The following is a 20,645-nucleotide window of genomic DNA, read 5'->3' on the forward strand; positions in this document are numbered from 1 at the left end:
AACCCCTCGTGTGTCGTGTCGGCCTTCATAGGTGCTCGAAAACAGCACTCGCCCTAACAGTCTGATGAGGCTATATGGGGGATCTTTGTCGTTGTATGCCTGTGAGCGGTCGCGTGTAGCAGTTCGCGCACTGCGCTCCGAACCCGGCGACCCGGGTTCGATTCCCGCTCACGGCCAACACCGGTGACGATGATCTGAGCTGGTCCTGGGCTTCCGCTAGGCCGACTCAGCCTCCAATGAGTACCTGGTGAGGTGTGTAAACATCGCCACTAGAGAGACAAAGGCGGCCGGGCGTGGTGCTGGTCACCGACCCCCTCGTATGCCGTCCTGGCCTTTAATAGTGCTCGCTAATAAAATTTGCCCCAACAGTCTGCTCGAGGCCATAGGAGGGATCTTAGTCTTTTTGCCAGAGTGTATACCCGTGTGTAATTATACATGTGTATGCACGTGTGAAGGTGTGTGTGTCTGCGTGTTCGTGTGGATGCACGTGTGTGTGTTCTAGGGGGCGGCATTGTCGTGGTTTAGCCGACTGCGCTACGAACTCAGCGACCCGAGTTCGATTCACTGCCAACATCGGTGCCGAATATCTGAACCAGTCCTGGGCCTCTCCAAGGTCGACTCAGCCTTAAATAAATACGTGGTACAGAGGGGGTGGGTGGCCAACACCCACCCCCTCTGTACCACGTATTTGCTTGCGTTCATAGGTGCTCGCTAACAACGCTTGACCCCAACAGTCTGTTAAGGCTACACGGGGGACCTTTGCCTTTGTGTGCGTGCGCGCCGGTGGGGGTAGCGGTCAGGCAGCGCGAGTCGCGTGTGCGTGGTGGGGGCGGGGGGGGGGCTGCGTGGGGAGGGAGGGGGCAGAGAGACGGAGCGAGCGAACTGGCGAGAGAGAGAGAGCGCGTGCGATAGGAGGGGGAGAGGGCGCGAGAGGGAGGGAGGGAGGGCGCGAGAGGGAGGGAGGGAGCAGAGAGAGAGTGCGAGAGAGTGAACAGCAGCAGGAGGGGGAGGGGGAGTGAGGTTTGGGGAGTTGCGCAGGCGCGGCGGATGGATGCCACGGCGCTCTGAGTGTCTGTGCCGCGCGTCGTCTCCAGCATCACCGCTGCCATCGTCACGAGCGGCCGCGCTGAGAGGGAGGCAGCAGCTGCAGCGGCAGCAGCGGCAGCAGCAGCGCAAAGATGCGCGAAGCCTCCACGGCAGCCACTCGCCCGCCGCCCCTTCCCGAGCGCCGATAGCGCAGAGACGCAGGCGCAAGGCCGCTGCCGCCGCGCGCGACGCGAGAGTGTTGCGTGCGAGAGTGTTGGAGAGAGAGAGTGTTGGAGAGAGACTGTTGGAGAGAGAGAGTGTTGCGTGCGAGAGCGGCAGAGAGAGGGAGAAGGGAGAGCGAGGCGTCGAGGAGAAGAAGGTGGAGAGAGTTCGGGAGCTCTCCTCTCGCTCTCTCTGCGTTATCTCCGCTCTCTCGCTCGGCGCGCGCGCGCTCCGCACATCTTCAAGCGCGCTCACAAAGTTGCCTCTTCGTGCGGAGGAGCCATCATCAGAGGAGCCGCGAGCAAGGGGGGGGGAGATCAAGCGAGAGACTCCAGGGAGGACGCGAGTCACACGAGGAGACGGGAAGGAGCGGAAGAGGAGAGAGAAGGCGGCAGGCGCTGTCGTCTCTCGATCGCCGGCGCCCGGAGTTACCCACCCGGTGCCGAACTGGGATTTTGGCGAACGGTAGGTAGGAGGAGGGTGAGTGCTGGTGCTGGTGGACGTGGTGGTGGGTGCTGCTGGTGGTGGAGATTGGTGGTTAGCGCGCGGTGCTACGAACCCGGCCACCCCGGTTCGAGTCTCGCTCACGGAAAAAACCGGTGACGAATATCTGAACCGGTCCTGGACTTCCCCTAGGTCGATTCAGCCTCATATGAGTACCTGGTGCGGAGTGTAAACATCGCCACTGGGGAGACAAAGGCGGTTGTAAGTAGTGATGGCTACCGACCCGCTCGTGTGCCTTGCCGGTCTACACGATTGCTCGCTAACAGCACCTGCCCCAACAGTCTGTTTAGGCTATACGGTGGATCTTTATATTTTGTTGGTGGTGGTTGTAGTGTAAGTTGAGGTGGTGGTGGAAGAGGAGGTGGTCGCGGTGGTGGAGGTGGTGGTAGTGTGATTGATAATTATCAATGACAATCACAACTTGCAATTATCTTCATAATTGCAAGTTGTGGGGATTGAGAGAGCTGTGAGCTGCCCGCGTTCTGCACTCACACGGCGAGATTTGGGGACGAGAAGACACGGGGGTGTGGAGAGACACGGACACTCGGGGCTACACGGGGATGAAGACATGGGGAAGGGGGAGACACGGCGACACGGGGAGATACGGAGAGACACTTGGATACTTGCGGATACGGGGAAACTGAGACTGGGATATGTAGACGGGGAGACCTCGAGAGACACGGGGACAGGGAGACAGAGACATATGAAGACTTATTCATACGGGGAGACACGGGAGAGCACAGGGAGACAGATACATGCAGGGAAATTGGTAGACACGAGGAGACATGGGGTCAGGGGAGGCACAAGGAGACGTGGAGAGACGAGAGGGGTGCGGGGATAGCCACGACGGAGGTGTTCGGGGAGAGCTGGGAGAGAGGCGGCGGAGCAGAGAACCTCCAGATCGCCGGTTCGCTTGACGCGGAGACACTGAGACACTGGCAGACACGGGGGGAGACAGAGAGACAGGGCGCGGGGCAGGGGGAGACGGGGATACCGGGTGGCAGAGGCTGAGCAGAGGCGACTCGCGGAGACTTGAGGAGAGCGAGACAGGGACACGGGGAGACGAGGGGGAGACGTGGGGGCAGGGAGACACGGGGAGACGAGGGGGAGACGTGGGGGCAGGGAGAACACAGGAGAGGAGTCTCTCCGTCTGTATTTCTGTCTCTCCGTGTATGGGGGCGGTGGCGCGGCGGTTAGCGCGCTGCGTTTACGAACCCGGCGACTCAAGTTCCATTACGGCTCACGCCCAACAGTAGCAGCGATTATCTGAACCGGATCTGGGCGTCCCCTCCGTCTACTCGGCCTAAAATGTGTAAACATCACCACTCGGGAGACAAAGGCGGCCGGGCGTGGTGCTGGCCAACCACCCTCTAGTGTGCTGTGCCGGCCTCCATAGGTGCTCGCTAACATCACTTGCCCTAAAAGTCTGTTGAAGGCCATCAGGGGTGTGGGGGTGTAGGGATCTTTATAGCTGTCCGTGTGTGTCGGTGATGAGGCTGTGAGTAGATGGGCACGCGTGTGCACAGTGTGGACTGGGCAATGCGTGCACGCTGTGCACATCGCGCACGCACACGGGACCCCCGCTGCAGCCCCAGCAGAGTGTTGGGGCCGCGCTGTCAGACACGCGGCGCGCGAGAGGCGGCGATCGCCAATGACACGCCCGGCCGTCTTTGTATCCCCAGTTGCTGCCCGTAACACACGGGTACTCATTTAAGGCCGAGTCGATTTTTAGGAGGGCCCAAAACCGACTCGGATAACCGTCACCGGTGTTGACCGTGAGCGGGAATCGAACTCGGGTGGCCGGCCTCTCGCAGTGCCGTTCCACCGCGCGCAGCCCCTGCCCGGCGCTCTGGTGGACGAGGGCCTCCTGCCGCGCCGCGCTCGGGCTCCGCGAGCGAGCGAGCGAGGAGGAGGAGGGTTGGTGGCGGGGCACAGAGGAGCCGTGCCCACCGTGACAACTCCGTAATGTTGTTCCGCACGCTGCTTCCGCCATCCAGAAGAGAACCGGCTTGGCTTCCGAGATGTGCAGAGATTGGGGCGCATTCCGCGTGATGTCTTCATGGCTCTGTGGGTATTTGTGCGTGCGTGTGTGTGTGTGCGTGTGTGTATGTACGTGTGTGTATGTACGTGTGTGTATGTACGTGTGTGTGTGTGCGTGTGTGTATGTGGGAGCGGTAGTGTAGCGGTTAGCGCGCTGCGCTATGAACCTGGCGACCCGGGTTCGATTCCCGCTCACGGCTAACACCAGTGACGATTATCTGAACCGGTCCTGGGCCTCCCCTAGGTCGACTCAGCCTTAAATGAGTACCTGGTGCGGTGTGTAAACATCGCCACTGGGGAGACAAAGACGGTCGGGCGTGGTGCTGGCCACCCACCCCCTCGTGTACCGTTCCGGCCTTCATAGATGCTCGCTAACAGCACTTGCCCCTACAGTCTGTTAAGGCTATACGGGGGATCTTTATCTTTGTATGTGTGTGTGCGTGTGTGTGTGTACGTGTGTGTGTGTATGTGTGTGTGCGTGTGTGTGTACGTATGTGTGTGTGCGTGTGTGTATGTACGTGTGTGTGTGTGCGTGTGTGTATGTACGTGTGTGTGTGTGCGTGTGTGTATGTACGTGTGTGTGTGCGTGTGTGTGTACGTGTGTGTGCGTGTGTGTATGTATGTACGTGTGTGTACGTGAGTACTTTGCGTACTCGGGATTCCTATCGGTGCTTGATAGGAATCTGACCTGCCAATCACTGCGTGGGGAGCGGTGGCGCAGTGGTTCGAGCACCGCGCTCCGAACCCCGCTTCCCCGAGTTTGATCCCCGCTCACGCCCAAAACCCAGCATGGGCCTCCCCTAAGTCGATTCAGCCTCAAATGATTACACTATGTAACACAATTTTTGTTCCTGGGTACTTTATGTGAACGAAGACACAAACGCACACGTTTTATCATTGAAAATAGGTAGATTTCAAAATATTGTCCTGGTCACAAAAGCAAAGTTTGTGGGGAGTAATGGCCACTTTCTGTACTTTTGAGTCATAAGCAATTAGGAACTAACACTTACTACCCAGAAACACATTTTTGTGTTACACGGTGTTAGCTGGTGAGATGTGTAAACATCGCCGATGGCCACCCACCCCCTCGTGCGCCGGGTCGCCCTTCGCCGGCGCTCGGCCTGTCACGGCTCCGGGGGGCGATCTTTGCCTCATGGGTGCCGAGTCGAGTCCACGGGTCCCGAGTCGAGTCCACGGCAGGGGTCGAGCCGCGATTGTCCGTGGATGGGAGACAGCCTGCGAATACGAACGGGCGCTGTCGGCTTGTGCTGTGCGAGATGACCAGCATCATATATGGGTTGTACAGCATTGTATTCTTAAATCTATCTGTGCGGAGCTTTGACGTTTTCCCCGCGTCCGCGCGGCGTCGGGGTTCACTCAGAGGTCCCCGGTTGCCTCTTGAAATCGGCTAAAACCTCCCAGGGCAGTAGCAGGGGACCCACCACGAGTCGCGAGACTCAGCGAGGCTGCCTGCCCTGGCTAAAGACGTGTCGCAATACACGTTTACACGCAGATACATCGTCAGTACTGGGGAGACAAAGGCGGCCGGGCGTGGAGATGACCACATCATAACTTCGTGCGCCGTGCTTGTCTTCATAGGCGCTCGCTAACAGCACTTGTCCCGAAAGTCTGTTGAGGCTACACGGGGGGGTCTGTCTCGTGTCTCTGTGTGTGTATCTACGTGGCGATGTGTCTCTCTGTATGCGTGTCTGTGCGTGTCTGTATGTGTCTGTGTTTGTATGTGTGTCTGTGTGTGTGTCTGCGTGTCTGTGTGTGTCTGTGTGTGTGTGTCTCTGTGTCTGTGTGTGTGCCTGTGTGTGTGTGTGTGTATCTGTGTGTCTGTGTGTATATGTGTGTGTGTCTGTGTGTGTGTGTCTCTATGTCTGTGTGTGTCTGTATGATTCGATGCGTGTCTCTGTGTGCGCGCGTCTACACCGACTGGGCTGGGTCCCCTAATTCACACGGACCCCTTTCGTGGTTCACAGGGACCCCTTTCGTGGTTCACAGGGACCCCTTTCGTGGTTCACAGGGACCCCTTTCGTGGTTCACAGGGACCCCTTTCGTGGTTCACAGGGACCCCTTTCGTGGTTCACAGGGACCCCTGTAGCTGCCAGGAGGAGAGAGGGGATGCCCCGTTTGGTCAGGACAGGCGATGTTTCCTATCGCTGCCACTGGGGTCGGCTGTATTTTAAGAGCAACCGAGTCTGTGGGGAGCCCTGGCCGACGATACCTGCTCTCCCGATATAGCCTCGCACAGTGGAAAAATATCCATCAGCGCCAGTACACCTACAAGCAGCCTTCTCCCGTGAAGACGGGCCACTATCTATCGTGAGGCCGGGGCACGATCTCGCATTCGGAACCTCGCGTTCGCTCGCACGTGATCGGCATGAGTATGCGAACTTTGTACTCCAGTGGTAGTGCCTTACACCGTGCATCCCTAACGCGAGCCTGCCTAGCAGCGAGCGAGCGAGCGAGAGATTGACCTCTGACCGACGTAGACTGTTGGGGCCACCGCTGTCGGCGAGCGCCTATTGAGGCCGGTACGACGGACGCGAGTGCGGCGTAGTCACAGCACCACGCCCGACCGCCTTTGTCTCCCCAGTGCCAATGGGTGTACATGGTGAGTCAGCGACTCATTCAAGGCAGCCGTGATGAACGCTGAGTGCACAGCGTGCATGATGACATTCTTGATAATGATGAATGTCCTTGATGATGGTGATGATTGTGAAGATGGTCGTGAAGACAGTGATCCTGATTGCGTTCATCACATTCACAATAACGATGTTAATAACGATGATGAAGATGTTGATGATAAAAAATAAGAGCGTAAGAGTGATCGGTTACACTTGGATAATAAGCAATTACAACAATATGAATAATTAAAATTATTAATTATTGTGATAAGTAATATTAATTAGTATTCCACTCGTTTACCCAGGCAAGCCTCACTGAGTCTCATGGCTCGTTTCAAGGAGGCTCCTGCCCAGTCTCCGCCGTGATTGCCGGCGTGTGTGTGATCCCGACCGAGTGATCATCACGGACACATCGTCACTGCTGATCGCTCTGCTGATCATTACATCTCGGCGATGACCATGGTGATGGTGATATTGATCACGGTAGTGGCGGCGGTGATGAAGCTGTGAGTGGAATGCGTCTCACTGGTGGCTGCACTGAGCACAGAGGGCGCGTGCACACAGAGACAAAGGTCCCCCGTGTAGCCTGTAACAGACTGTTGGGGCAAGTGCTGTTAGCGAGCACCTATGAAGGCGGGCACGGCACACGAGGGGGTGGGTGGCCAGCACCATGTCCGGCCGCCTTTGTCTCCCCAGTTTCGATGTTTAGACACTGCACCGGGTACTCATTTGAGGCTGAGTCGACCTAGGGGAGGCCCAGTATCGGTTTAGATTTTCGCCACAGTTATTGGCAGTGAGCGGGAATTTAATTCCGGTGGCCGGGGGGGCGGAGAGAAGTGCACTAACCACTACACCACCGCTCCCCACGCTTACATTTATGTATGTTGAACTTCTATCTCACCGTACACAGCCAACCCATGCTAATCAGAGGTACAGACACACACACAGTACAGTATACACATCGCAATTAATAGAGAAACCAACATCAGCACCATGGCGAGCTGCAGAGCAATCAGCGAGGCGACCCGTGGCTTCATGAAGTCGGCGGCTGGCTGAGAGTGTCAGGATGAAGACCCAGATGTTGTGTCCGTGGGGGGTGCGGGTTCCCCCGGGACCCCCCCCCCCTCCATTCCACACCCCCTAATCACGTGTTGCTCCTCACACCCGCGAAGCCCGCGAGTGTGCGGGTGCAACAGCGAGTACAGTCTAACTCTGCTGCACTGGCAATTATTTCAGTAATCCCTCGCCCATCGCCCTGTTTCTGGCCGTGCGTTACATGCCCGCCGGTGTCGCCCTTCGAGGACATCACTGGAGCTTGCATCAGTCGGATCACGATCCTCGTTACCGGCACCACCACCGCCGCCGCCATCGTCAGTCACGATCGACACACTGCTGGATGAAAGCAACTCCCCGAGTTCGCCTCCATCACTCGCGGCCTCGCCAATTCAGAAAGGCGCCCCCGGCTCCTGGCCGCGTGGCCGCCCCGCGAGGCCACGGGGGGGGGTGGGGGGGGGGGCGGTGCGGTGCGGTTGGGACGAGGCCAATGGCCCCCTCCGGAGACATTCCACATTCACATGACGGGGCTCGCACGCCCCCAGGACGACCGCTGTGCTGGCTTTCCACGGAGTGCTGCTCATTTTGTCGAGGGCGAGATGATGTTGTTGTCGATGACGATGATCAACTTTACCATGCCACGTGATATATGAATTGAATATTGTAAACGGGGAGGAGCGGTGGCGCAGTGGTTAGCGTATCGTGATGTTAACCCTGCGAGCTGTGGCGGGTGATGTCTGAGCCGGTCCCGAACTTTCCCATCCCGCGCTGACCAGCGTGGTGAAGTATGGTCAAAGAACCCCCCCCCCCCGATCGACAATACGGCGAGGCGAAGGTGACTTCATCCAGCAATGGATTAACAAGAGGCTGTGCACCATTATTATAGTAAACTGTGTATATAGTACTGTATATAGTACTGTATATAGTACTGCATATATAGTACTGTGTATATATTTAATGCACTTAAAGGAATATTGGAAATTATCGTCGCCTTTTATTTTACACGCGAAGCAAAACTAAAGGTAACGAGTCGCGTTTCGGGGCTTACTACTTCCAGCACGGCACACCACACCCAGAATACCCCTCGCTGTGCCGACTCCGAGTCCACGTGGCCACACACTGCAGTCTCTAGCAGCGGCTGCGTGCGACCTCGGCGATTGGTGAGGTGCTCCGAATGGGCGATTCGTGAGTCCGAGCGAGCTCAGCCGCCACGAGTCGCGTCCACAGCGTCGCGGACGAGCGAGAGCCGAGCGTGCGTCGGCCGGCTGGGTAGCAGGCCTCCCGACGGCGATGTCGCCTCGCGCACGCACACACGCACGTGTACACACGCACACCTGTACACACGCACACCTGTACACACGCACACCTGTACACACGCACACCTGTACACACGCACACCTGTACACACGCACACCTGTACACACGCACACCTGTACACACGCACACCTGTACACACGCACACCTGTACACACGCACACCTGTACACACGAACACCTGTACACACGCACACCTGTACACACCTCCGACTAGCATGGTTGGCTATGTACGGTGGGAAATAGGTTCAACATACTTATGTGTACACGCACACACGTGATGTGTACACGCACACACGTGGTGTGTACACGCACACACGTGGTGTATGTGGACAGGCACACACGTGGTGTATGTGTACGGGCACACACACACGTGGTGTATGTGTACATGCACACACGTGGTGTATGTGTACATGCACACACGTGGTGTATGTGTACGGGCACACACACGTGGTGTATGTGTACATGCACACACGTGGTGTATGTGTACGGGCACACACACACGTGGTGTATGTGTACACGCACACACGTGGTGTGTGTACACGCACACGCCGCGTGTGTACACGCACACACCACGTGTGTACAGGCACACACACACACGTGGTCTGTGTGTACACGCATACACGTGGTGTATGTGTACATGCACACACGTGGTGTATGTGTACATGCACATACACCACGTGTGTACAGGCACACACGTGTGTACATGCACACACATATGCACGCACAGTTTATCAGCTACCAGGCGAGTTGATCAGCTGTCTGGTGAGTTGATCAGCTACCAGGTGAGCTTATTCGTGATCTGGTGATGTTGTAAATCTGATGGAGCTTTAGGGCTCACCACTGAGCAACAGGGCGGCACCACCACCACTGCCCCCACCAATTCCCGTAGAAAGTCCCAAAGGGGTCCCTCCTCCCTCTGCAGGACGCCCCGGCAGCCCCTGCTGGTGCCGTGCAGTGCGGTAGCATGTGCAGTGCGGTAGCATGTGCAGTGCGGTAGCATGTGCAGTGCGGTAGCATGTGCAGTGCGGTAGCATGTGCAGTGCGGTAGCATGTGCAGTGCGGTAGCAATTGACGCCGCGGCCGAGTCGGGGACACGAGGCGATCTCTGGGGCAGCTTCGGGGTCGAGGTCGCCCCGCAAAGCGCCGCGGGCGCAGCCAGAGGGCACGTGGCGCAGAGTGTCTTTGTGCCTGGAGCTGCCCCCCCCACCCCCCGTGGTGGCCATGGAGTGATCGCGGGCACAGTGAAGCAGCAGCAGCATCTACATCAGCATCTACATCAGCATTTGCATCATCATCAGCAGCAGAATCATTAGCAGCAACATCATCAGCAGCATCAGCTCAACATCAGCAGCAGCAATAGCAGCCCTAGCAGCAACATCATCATCTCATCATCAGCATCATCAGCAGCATCAGCTCAATATCAGCAGCAGCAATAGCAGCCCTAGCAGCAGCATCATGATCACGCCGCACTGATTGCCACTGTAAGTGCCGCTTTCTGGGGACGCTCTGTCAGGGAGGGCTGTGGCGTTATTTATTTATTTCGCTATCTCACCCGGAGATTCCCGTGAGATGAGGCATCTCCCGTGCAAGGGAGTCCACGTGCCGACCGGCGATACAAATAGATCCGAGCGGCACTGCAGGTACAAAATCGCTCAACCTTGTCCAGACCACCGGCTCAAAAGAACTGCGCGTGTGACATGGTCGTACCAGACACTCGAGTTGAGAATGTGGCCGTCACAACAACAGGCGGTAGAGAAACAAGGACTCGGGACTGCAGACCAGTTTCGTTCTCATTGGGCCACATCAGCACGGTACAGTCATTGGCGTATTCACGGAGAGAGCCGGTCTCGCCTTCCGTCTCTCGGAGCTGCTGATGCACGTGAGCCCCTTAATCTCAGACATCTCCACCGCTTCACTACCCCTTACCCCCTCCTCACCACTGAGTAGGTGGGTGGGTGAATGAGTAAGCAAGTGAGATGGGTGAATGAATAGGCAGGGGGATTTGTGAATAGGTGGGTATACGAGTGAGGAGCTGGGTATATGACTGCGTGGGTGGGTTGGTGAGTAGGTGCACGAGTTCACGATTTATCATGGATGCTTCTCCAGTCATTTACCAGCGCGTTCTCCTCTCGTCCCTTTCAGCTCCCACGACACCGAGGCCGAGCTGGGCCGGGTCGTGCCGGGTCATCTGGGGTCGCGTGGATGCGTGGGCGCGCGTCTAGTTGAGGCGACGCGTGGATCATGACTCCTCCTCACCCCCTCCTCCGCGTCTCCGTCTCCAACCCGGCGCTCGCCAACAACCATCGCCAACTCGGCCACGGCCGCTGCGATCGCCACAGCCGCCACCGCCGGCCACTGCTGCTGCGGCCGCCGCCGCTTGCGCAACTGCTGCTCGCGCTGCTGCTGCTCCTGCTGCCGCCGCCGGCGCCGGCATCGCGCGGCTCTCGCCAGCCCTCTGGCGGGGACGGAGGCGACGGCGACGGCGGCGGTGGCGTCGCCAGATTCGCGACTCCCAACAAGAACTGGCCGCTGAACCACCTGGTTGTCGACGGCGGCACGGGCAAGGTGTACGTGGGCGGCGTCAACCGGGTGTACCAGCTGTCGAGCAACTTGACCCTGCTGCGCGACCACGAAACGGGCCCCGTGATGGACAACCGCGAGTGCTACCCGCCGCCGATGGTGCAGCAGTGCAACCAGGAGTCGGCGCCCAGCGACAACGTCAACAGGCTGCTGCTGGTGGACGCGCGGCGCTCGCGCTTGCTGGCGTGCGGCAGCGCCTTCCAGGGGGTGTGCAAGCTGCTCAAGCTGGACGACCTCTTCAAGCTGGGCGAGCCGGCGCACAAGTCGGAGCACTACCTGTCGAGCGTCAGCGAGCGCGGCTCGTCCGTAGGGTTCATCGTCGACCCGCCGAGGCGCCCGCCCCGGATCGACGGCGGCGGCGACGATGGGGACTACGATGATAAGGACGAGGAGGATGAGGATGACGAGGAGGGCAGCGTGCTGTTCATCGGCACGCCGGTTGACGGCAAGGTGGACTACTTCCCGACGATCTCGAGCCGCTGGCTGAAGCGCGACGCGGAGGACGCCAACATGTTCGCGTACGTCTACCACAACGATTTCGAGTCGTCGCAGATGAAGATCCCATCCGACACGCTCTCTATGTTCCCCAACTTCGACATCTTCTACGTGTACGGCTTCTCGAGTGGAGACTTCGCCTACTTCCTCACCGTGCACCCCGACACGCAGCCGCTGTCCGCCGACGCGCCGGCCGAGCGCTTCTTCACCTCCAAGGTGGTGCGCCTGTGCCTGCACGACCACCACTTCTACTCCTACGTCGAGCTGCCCATCGGCTGCTCCAAGGGCGGCGTCGACTACCTCATGGTGCAGGCGGCCTACCTGGCGAGGCCCGGCCGTCGGCTGGCCGAGTCGCTGGGCATCTCGCCGAACGAGAAGGTCCTCTACGCCGTCTTCCTCAAGGACCAGAAGGGCCGGCGCAGGCCGCCGGGCGGCGAGTCGGCGCTCTGCGTCTTCCCGCTGCGCGCCATCGACGAGGCCATCAAGGAGCGTGTGCAGTCGTGCTACCAGGGCAAGGGCACGCTGCAGCTCTCGTGGCACATCAACCGCCTCATATCCTGCACCGCCTCGGTGGGTGCCGGCGCCGGACGAGCGTGGTGACGGTTGTGGTGGTGGCGGTTGTGGTGGTGGCGGTTGTGGTGGTGGCGGTTGTGGTGGTGGCGGTCGTGGTGGTGGCGGTTGTGGTGGTGGCGGTTGTGGTGGTGGCGAGCGAACCCGGTGCCCCGGGTCCGATTGTGTGTGTGTACGTTGAACTACTTTTGCGCCGTACGTAGCCAACCATGCTAATCGCGGGTGCGGGGAGATTGTCGCTCATGGCTGCCGACACCAGTGACAGTCCTGAGCCTCCCCCTAGGTCGACTCAGCCTCAAATGAGTACCTGGCGCGGTGTGTAATCATCGCCACTTGGCAGACAAAAGCGGCCACGCGTGGTGCTGGCCACCCACCCCCTTGTGTGCCGTGCCGACCTTCATAGGTGCTGCGACTCTCAAACAGCACTTTTTAAAACATGTTTTTCCATATATCGTAGGAGTCCTGCGATGTTAGTTTCTAATTTATTCAAAGCTGTTTTGTAGTTTTGGTGACCCTAGGTGCCTCTTGCAAACGAGACTCTGCCTTGGCTGCTTAGAGTTATCACCTGGTCCAACAAAACCAACTCGAGACTTGAAACAGAATGCACTGTTCTCCACCATCTTGAAAATACCCATAATGCTTTGCTCAGCGAAGTTATCCCCCACCTACCCTCCCCTCCAACTTGATCGCTGACAAGAGGACGGCTCCTCGGATTTAATCTGACTGCATCTCCTCAGCGAGTGGCCCGGTGCCTCGCTGCACCGTGCACGCGCTCTCCCCTGCGTTCAGAGGTCCGCTTGCCAGCGCCATCAAAGTTGACACCCCCATCAATGTTGACATCGCCTTGGAGAATAGATCCAAACTGAGGCCCTGAATACCAGCAGGTGTCCACAATGTGGAGGGTGTCTCTTAGTCACATCTAGACACTCTGTGGGTGTCTCTTAGTCACATCTAGACACGCTGTGGGTGTCTCTTAGTCACATCTAGACACTCTGTGGGTGTCTCTTAGTCACCTCTAGACACTCTGTGGGTGTCTCTTAGTCACATCTAGACACGCTGTGGGTGTCTCTTAGTCACATCTAGAGACTCTGTGGGTGTCTCTTAGTCACATCTAGACACGCTGTGGGTGTCTCTTAGTCACATCTAGACATTCTGTGGGTGTCTCTTAGTCACATCTAGACATGCTGTGGGTGTCTCTTAGTCACATCTAGACACTCTGTGGGTGTCTCTTAGTCACATCTAGACACGCTGTGGGTGTCTCTTAGTCACATCTAGACATGCTGTGGGTGTCTCTTAGTCACATCTAGACACGCTGTGGGTGTCTCTTAGTCACATCTAGACACTCTGTGGGTGTCTCTAAGTCACATCTAGACACGCTGTGGGTGTCTCTTAGTCACATCTAGACACGTTGTGGGTGTCTCTTAGTCACATCTAGACACGCTGTGGGTGTCTCTTAGTCACATCTAGACACGCTGTGGGTGTCTCTTAGTCCCATCTAGACACGCTGTGGGTGTCTATTAGTCACATCTAGACACGCTGTGGGTGTCTCTTAGTCACATCTAGACACGCTGTGGGTGTCTCTTAGCCACATCTAGACACGCTGTGGGTGTCTCTTAGCCACATCTAGACACGCTGTGGGTGTCTCTTAACCACATCTAGACACGCTGTGGGTGTCTATTAGCCACATCTAGACACGCTGTGGGTGTCTCTTAGCCACATCTAGACACGCTGTGGGTGTCTCTTAGTCACATCTAGACACGCTGTGGGTGTCTCTTAGTCACATCTAGACACGCTGTGGGTGTCTCTTAGCCACATCTAGACACGCTGTGGGTGTCTCTTAGCCACATCTAGACACGCTGTGGGTGTCTCGTAGTCACATCTAGACACACTGTGGGTGTCTCTTAGTCACATCTAGACACGCTGTGGGTGTCTCTTAGCCACATCTAGACACGCTGTGGGTGTCTCTTAGCCACATCTAGACACGCTGTGGGTGTATCTTAGTCACATCTAGACACGCTGTGGGTGTGTCTTAGTCACATCTAGACACGCTGTGGGTGTATCTTAGTCACATCTAGACACGCTGTGGGTGTCTCTTAGTCACATCTAGACACGCTGTGGGTGTCTCTTAGTCACATCTAGACACACTGTGGGTGTCTCTTAGTCACATCTAGACACGCTGTGGGTGTCTCTTAGTCACATCTAGACACTCTGTGGGTGTCTCTTAGTCACATCTAGACACACTGTGGGTGTCTCTTAGTCACATCTAGACACACTGTGGGTGTCTCTTAGTCACATCTAGACACGCTGTGGGTGTCTCTTAGTCACATCTAGACACACTGTGGGTGTCTCTTAGTCACATCTAGACACGCTGTGGGTGTGTCTTAGTCACATCTAGACACGCTGTGGGTGTATCTTAGTCACATCTAGACACGCTGTGGGTGTCTCTTAGTCACATCTAGACACGCTGTGGGTGTATCTTAGCCCCCAGGACTCGCTCGGGGTGATGTTTCCCCGCGGAGTCTCCCACAGCCTCCCCCACCTCGCCTCCCACCGGTTGTCGTCGGTGTAATGATTCACGTGGCGCCCACGCAGCTCTGCCGGCTGTGGCCATTGTAAATCCCTAAAGCAAACACGCAAGGCCGCACGTTGGCTCACAGAAGCCGTAACGCAAACAGCCTTGGGTAGAGCTTCCTCGTCATAGTCGCCATCATCATCATCATGAGCCATGGTCAATCCACTGCTGGATGAAGTCCGCCACCTGTCACTGTCCCGCGGTGGAGCGAGCAACCCAGAACTCCCACACGAGGGGGGGAAACGTCGCTCCGTCTCCTCGGTAGACGTCCCTCTCGGACGCGTTCCATCCCGTGGGCTGCCACTCCGTGATGACTCTCGACCGCCGCTCGTCTTGGGCCTGCGTGACTTCTCTCGTCCACGCCTTCCTCGCTCGCTCTGCCTCTCCTCGCGTCCTCGCAAGGGGCGTCTCTGCGTTGTGCGCGAGTCGTTCACGACCACGGCGTGCCTGATGGACGGCTCACAGCAGACCGCAGTCCGCACTCATTGCAACCCTTCCCCCTTGGGGCCAGTGCTGGGGCACTCTCTATCAGCAAGTTCAGATTCACCAAACTCGCTCCACCAGCCCTCGTCTTGCATCCGTAAGCAGCTATTATTTAAAACGATCAAATCAGAATTATGCGTAATATTCAACCTCCTTCGTTGATACACTGCTGGATGACGAACAGCACCGTGCCGATCATGGGGTGGTTGACCATACTTCACCACGCTGGTCAGTGCGGGTTCATGAAAGGGAATGGGGGGGGGAGTGCCCAGAACCGGTTTAGAAATTGCTCGCCACCGACATTAGCCATGGCCGGGGATCGAACCTGGGACATCTGTAAACAATATCGATTCAGGAGCCTCTTGAAATCGCGAACAGAGGCTGCACGGGAGAGATAGAGAGACCTCGGAATGAGGGTTGAGTCGCCCTCTCTGCTTCTTCACCCGACCTGGCGGGCAGCTTTCGGCAACTCACTCGCAACCGGCGCGACTTGAAGAGCAGCAGAGGTTTTGATTTAAAGCCGATGGTGATTGCTTGTGTTGCAGTCGAAGCGTCGTGAGAATTTTATTGTTTTATATTTTTACTATTTTATTATTTCCCTTCTACGTGACTTTACCGAAAGAACCAAGAATATAGCAGCAGAGGTCTTAATTCTTGCGCAGACATTCGCAAATTAAAAATCCCATTTAAACTTCATTGAACGCATAACATTAATCTAGCACGGGACAGAGGCAGGAGAGGCGGGGGTTGGGCTTTGATGTCGAGGGAGATTACGACTGGATTACGGGCTCTGAAGCCACTTGCGTAAACACACAAAGGCAAAGATCCCCCGGATATCCTTTGATAACAACGGGCGGTTGGGACAAGTGCCGTTAGCGAGCACCTGTGAAGGCGCTCGCCAACAGCACTTGCCGATACAGTCGGTGAAGGCTATACGGGGGGGACCTTTGTCTTTGTGAGCGAGTGGGTGTCTCACCGCGGCTCTGACGGGGCGGCTCTCTCGTTCTTTGTTTATTTATTTATTTCTCATCGCGATCAACAAAGAGGAGCCCCCCGTTGTCTGTCTCGCTGGCGGAGCCGCCTTGCGCCGTCTTCTCTGTCACTCCGCCGCCGCAGCAGCCGCCACAGCAGCAGCAGCAGCTCGGACTCGCGGCAAATCGAAGGCGACGTCGAGTCACATCGCGTGGCCACGACGTCTCCCCCCCCTCCTCCACCTCCCCCTCCTCCTCCCCCACCGCTCCGTGTGTCCCTGCGCGCGCGATGCATTCCCCCCTCCTCCTCTCCCCCTCCTCCTCCCCCTGCGCGTGCGTTTTAAATGCTAACATGTTCGGCGATGTCACATTTCATTCCTCGCTCAAGTGCGATCGCCCTCCACTTTGTTCCTCTGCGGACGCGGAGCGGCAGACTGCGGGGGAGGTGGGGGGGGGCAGTAGCCCCCCACTCCCACAGTGCCCCTAGCCGGGCCGAGCTTGAGGAGGCTGAGACGCTCCTGCCCGATGTCTTGCCCCCCCCCCCCACCCACTAATGTGAATCTGCGAGATGTCTGCAGTAGTTAGAGGGGGGGGCACATACAATGCACCGATGAGTGCACCTGGGCAGTGCGCAGGGGGGTGCCGGGGCAGGGAGCGTTCAGCGTTCCACACCGACGGCTTCGTGGAAGCCCTCACACGGGGGAGGGGTTCCCCCTCATTAAACAAGGTCGCACTTGAGGGTTGCCCCCCCCCCCCTCTTCCTCTACCCCCCCCCCCCAACTGTGAGCATGTGTGGAGGAGGGGCGGGGGGGTCTCTCATAGCCGGGGGCGCGGAGGGGCCGCGCCGCCGTGTCCCGGGGGGGGGGGGGGGGGTCCCGGGGTGCAGACGCCCGGGCAGACAGAGAGGGAGGGAGCGGAGGGGGAGGGGGGAGGGAGTGGAGGGAGCCACTGTGGGCACAGAGACGCGGTGCGGACACGCGGAGTGGGCCACAGACGAGGACGGAGGGACGAGCGGGACGGGGCGAGGCCTTCCAAAGGCTGTCGTCTCCATCCCCTGCACTCTCCCATACTCTGTGACGCTCTCCAAGACTCCTCCACTGCACTCTGTCCTCTAATAATATTTACAGCTTATATATCTACGCATTCCATAACATCTGAAGGCGATTTACGTGAATGACAATGGGGGGTTGGGTTGGGTTTTAAGTGGCTCCAAGTTAAAACCTGAAAGATGTCTTGAGGTGGAAGACCTTGAAGATCCAAAACGAAACGAACTCCCCGACAGCCTTCGACAGAGTCCGACCGTGCGGGTGCCACGGGAGCCAAGGTCCAGAGATCGCTGCCCACGAGATTTGAGCTTCGTTCTGGGGATACAGAGCAGATCCAAATCCACAGACACCGATGGAAATGATCTAAACCAAGTCCTGGGCCTTCTCCAAGGTCGACTCAACCTTAAATGAGTACCTGGTGCAGTGGGTAAACACCAGCACCACGGAGGGAGACAAACGTCGATGGGGTGCTCCTGGCCACACAGTAAGGGTGCGATGGTGCTGGTGTGTGTGATCCCAATTGAGTAATTTGCTGGTAATTTTTCAACATTGGAATGTTTAGGCCAATACTAGTTGCCCAAACATTCGTTTCCTCTGGAGAACCCGGAGGAAACGAAAGTAGAACAGAGGGAGAACACATCAACTCCCCACTCACCCGTACACACACTCAACAGAACAGGGAGGGAACATGTAAACTCCGCACAGAACGGCGCACCCGAGTCAGGAAGTCAAACCCAGGCACCTCTTGCTGTGGGGCACGAGCGTCACCCCTGAGCGCTGTTGACGTGTTCATTGTCCTGCTCCTCATCGCCCCCTCCCGCTCTCAGACGATCAACATCACCGACCGCTTCTGCGGCCTCAACTTGAACCAGCCGCTGGGAGGCGACACGATCATCACGGGCGTGCCGCTCTTCTCGGACGACCGCGACGCCATGAGCTCCGTCACGGCCTACGTCTACAAGGACTACGCCGTGGCGTTCGTCGGCACCGCCTCGGGGAACCTCAAGAAGGTACGAGCGGCCGGTATCGCGGGGGTGGGGGGGGGGGTTCGGTGGACCGGTGGGAGCGGCCCCGCAGGGTCGAGGGCCCGGCGAGCCGGCGGGGCCTCGTGGCGGTGGTGCACTGGAGGGGGAACGCTCCTTGTGGCTGGGTCGTTGCTGGGCTTGCAAAGACCGGGTCCCGTTGGTCCTGGGGGAATTAAGTGCGACAGCATGGGTTCGAAGACCCGTAGAGTTACACGGAGACACGTAGACTCGCATAGAGACCCGTAGAGTTACACGGAGACTCGCGGGGACGCGCGGCCTTTGCGTTTGATGCCGTGGAGAATCCTGCGCTCGGGAGGGGGAGGGCACGACGGCGCGCACCCCACGGTACATGGGGTGTGCGCGCTGCGTCAGTTCTGGCCGGGCTCTCGCGGCCCACACATTGGTTGTGTCGGAGAGGTGGGGGGGGGGTCCCTTGTTTTGTCTGCCGAGCCGAAGACAGACGCAGCAGTCGGTTCACTGTTGGCTGTCCGAGACGACGATGTCCCCCTGAGTCTCCCACGCCACCCCCCCCCCTCCTCCTCGTGCCTCCTGTGTCCGAGTCAATCAGCGAGTCCCCCACCATCCCCCGGTGTCCGACGCGGCGGGGAGTGGAGCGACTCCCGCTGAGTTCCGGTGCCAGTATCGGCCGTTGTCATCTTACCGAAGGGTTGCCGGGCCGCTGGTAGATGACTGGAGCTGGTGGCACGTGAGCAGTCGTAGCCAAAGCTACTGGACATGGTGTGCCGGGTGCGTAAATGTTTAACGGCATCACCGATCCGGCGGACATTAACCCAACAAACGCACGTGGCCAGTTGCCCAGAAGGCAACTCCGACTCAAGCTATGACGTCACAGCATCGTCACAGCAGCACTTCCTGTTTACATTGCATATGGCGTCATCACGCTGACAATGGGGTTTAAAAACAAACGCAATCGGATGCCACCGTTACGCTTTAAGAATATTTATACAGCACTGGAGGAATTATGTACATTCGTTACCTTAATGTATTTTCATAAAACATCCCACCATTCTTAAAATCAAGAATGGTAGGATCGCATTCGATCGTCAGCGGGAGGAGACCGATGCCAACTCCGGGCAGAGCCTCCCGGGCCGCCGAGCCGCGAGGAGGGTTGGCGAGCCGAGCTCTCCGCTCCTCGTGAGTGCAGCGTCGGCGCTCGTCCATGCGAGCGCTTGTGATCGAGCACGCAGTGGCGTCGCAAGCTCCCGCCTTCACGGCCGGTCGTGGCAGCGCTTGCAAATGTTTGTCCAGCAGACGCGCGGACGAGGAGGGCACCTGGACATCTGTGAAAGAAATAGCTTTGTAGCTCATCAGATTCCTCCGGTATCAATAAATATTCTGAATAAGAAGAACCGTGCCTAAGCATGGCTGGGGATGTGTTTCATTGTTCGCTACGGAAGCCGGTGCGTGGTGGGGGGGGGAGCTGCCAGGGTAAAATGCGTTTCATATTTGCGATAATCCGCGTCTCTGGTAACGCTTTGATCATCTTGTCTGGTTCTCTCTCTCTCGGGTGACTTGAAACGAAAGTTTAATTCACAGCGGATCATGGTCGCGAGAGTTATGTACAGACAGGCAGGCAGAGCTCATGCATCGACGTGTTCAACTTTGATTGGAAAGTGTTATTGGTGATACATGTCAAATACAGAATAATCTATTCTTTGTAAAACAAGAACGTGATCTGATGGTGATGCTGCTGCTGCGTTGGCAGCGGTGCACAAGCAGAGCCCACAGCAGCAACAGCAACTCGGCACGCTCGTAAGCAACTTGTGTCCTATGAAGGGCCGTTGCCTAAAACGTTCCCTGTTTTAAATACAGTACAGCATTTTCCTTTTTAGACCACGCAGTGTTATTGACGATCGTCCTTTGAAAAGTAATTATCATACAAATAATACAGATAATGTTACGTTGGGAGAATGTTCTCCGCCGTAATGGAAGTACTGTATATAATTTTGGAGGCCGACGAGAGAAAAGCGGGAGTGAATGTGGCGTGACCTGGATTGCGGGCTCTGTGTGTGCCCTGCGCTCACACAATGAGCGCTGATTTACTGCGATCACGAATCTCCGAGCGGCGGAGGCGGTGAATCGGGGGAG

At 57.5% G+C, this 20,645-nt stretch overlaps 1 protein-coding gene across 1 annotated transcript in view; it reads left to right on the plus strand.

Annotated features, from left to right (window-relative positions):
• The first annotated feature begins 993 nt into the window (after positions 1-993).
• LOC144721400 (plexin-A1-like) overlaps positions 994-20,645 on the plus strand; it is a 136,029-nt gene continuing 116,377 nt past the window's right edge. Inside the window, exons 1-3 of the mRNA XM_078598997.1 lie at positions 994-1,713; positions 10,937-12,439; positions 18,339-18,521. Coding sequence (XP_078455123.1) covers positions 11,036-12,439; positions 18,339-18,521 — 1,587 coding nt within the window. The 5' untranslated portion in view covers positions 994-1,713; positions 10,937-11,035. The remainder of the gene's footprint in view (positions 1,714-10,936; positions 12,440-18,338; positions 18,522-20,645) is intronic.

This window comes from Lampetra planeri, chromosome 11, assembly GCF_965212315.1.
Source record: "Lampetra planeri chromosome 11, kcLamPlan1.2.h2, whole genome shotgun sequence".
Lineage (NCBI taxonomy): Eukaryota > Metazoa > Chordata > Hyperoartia > Petromyzontiformes > Petromyzontidae > Lampetra > Lampetra planeri.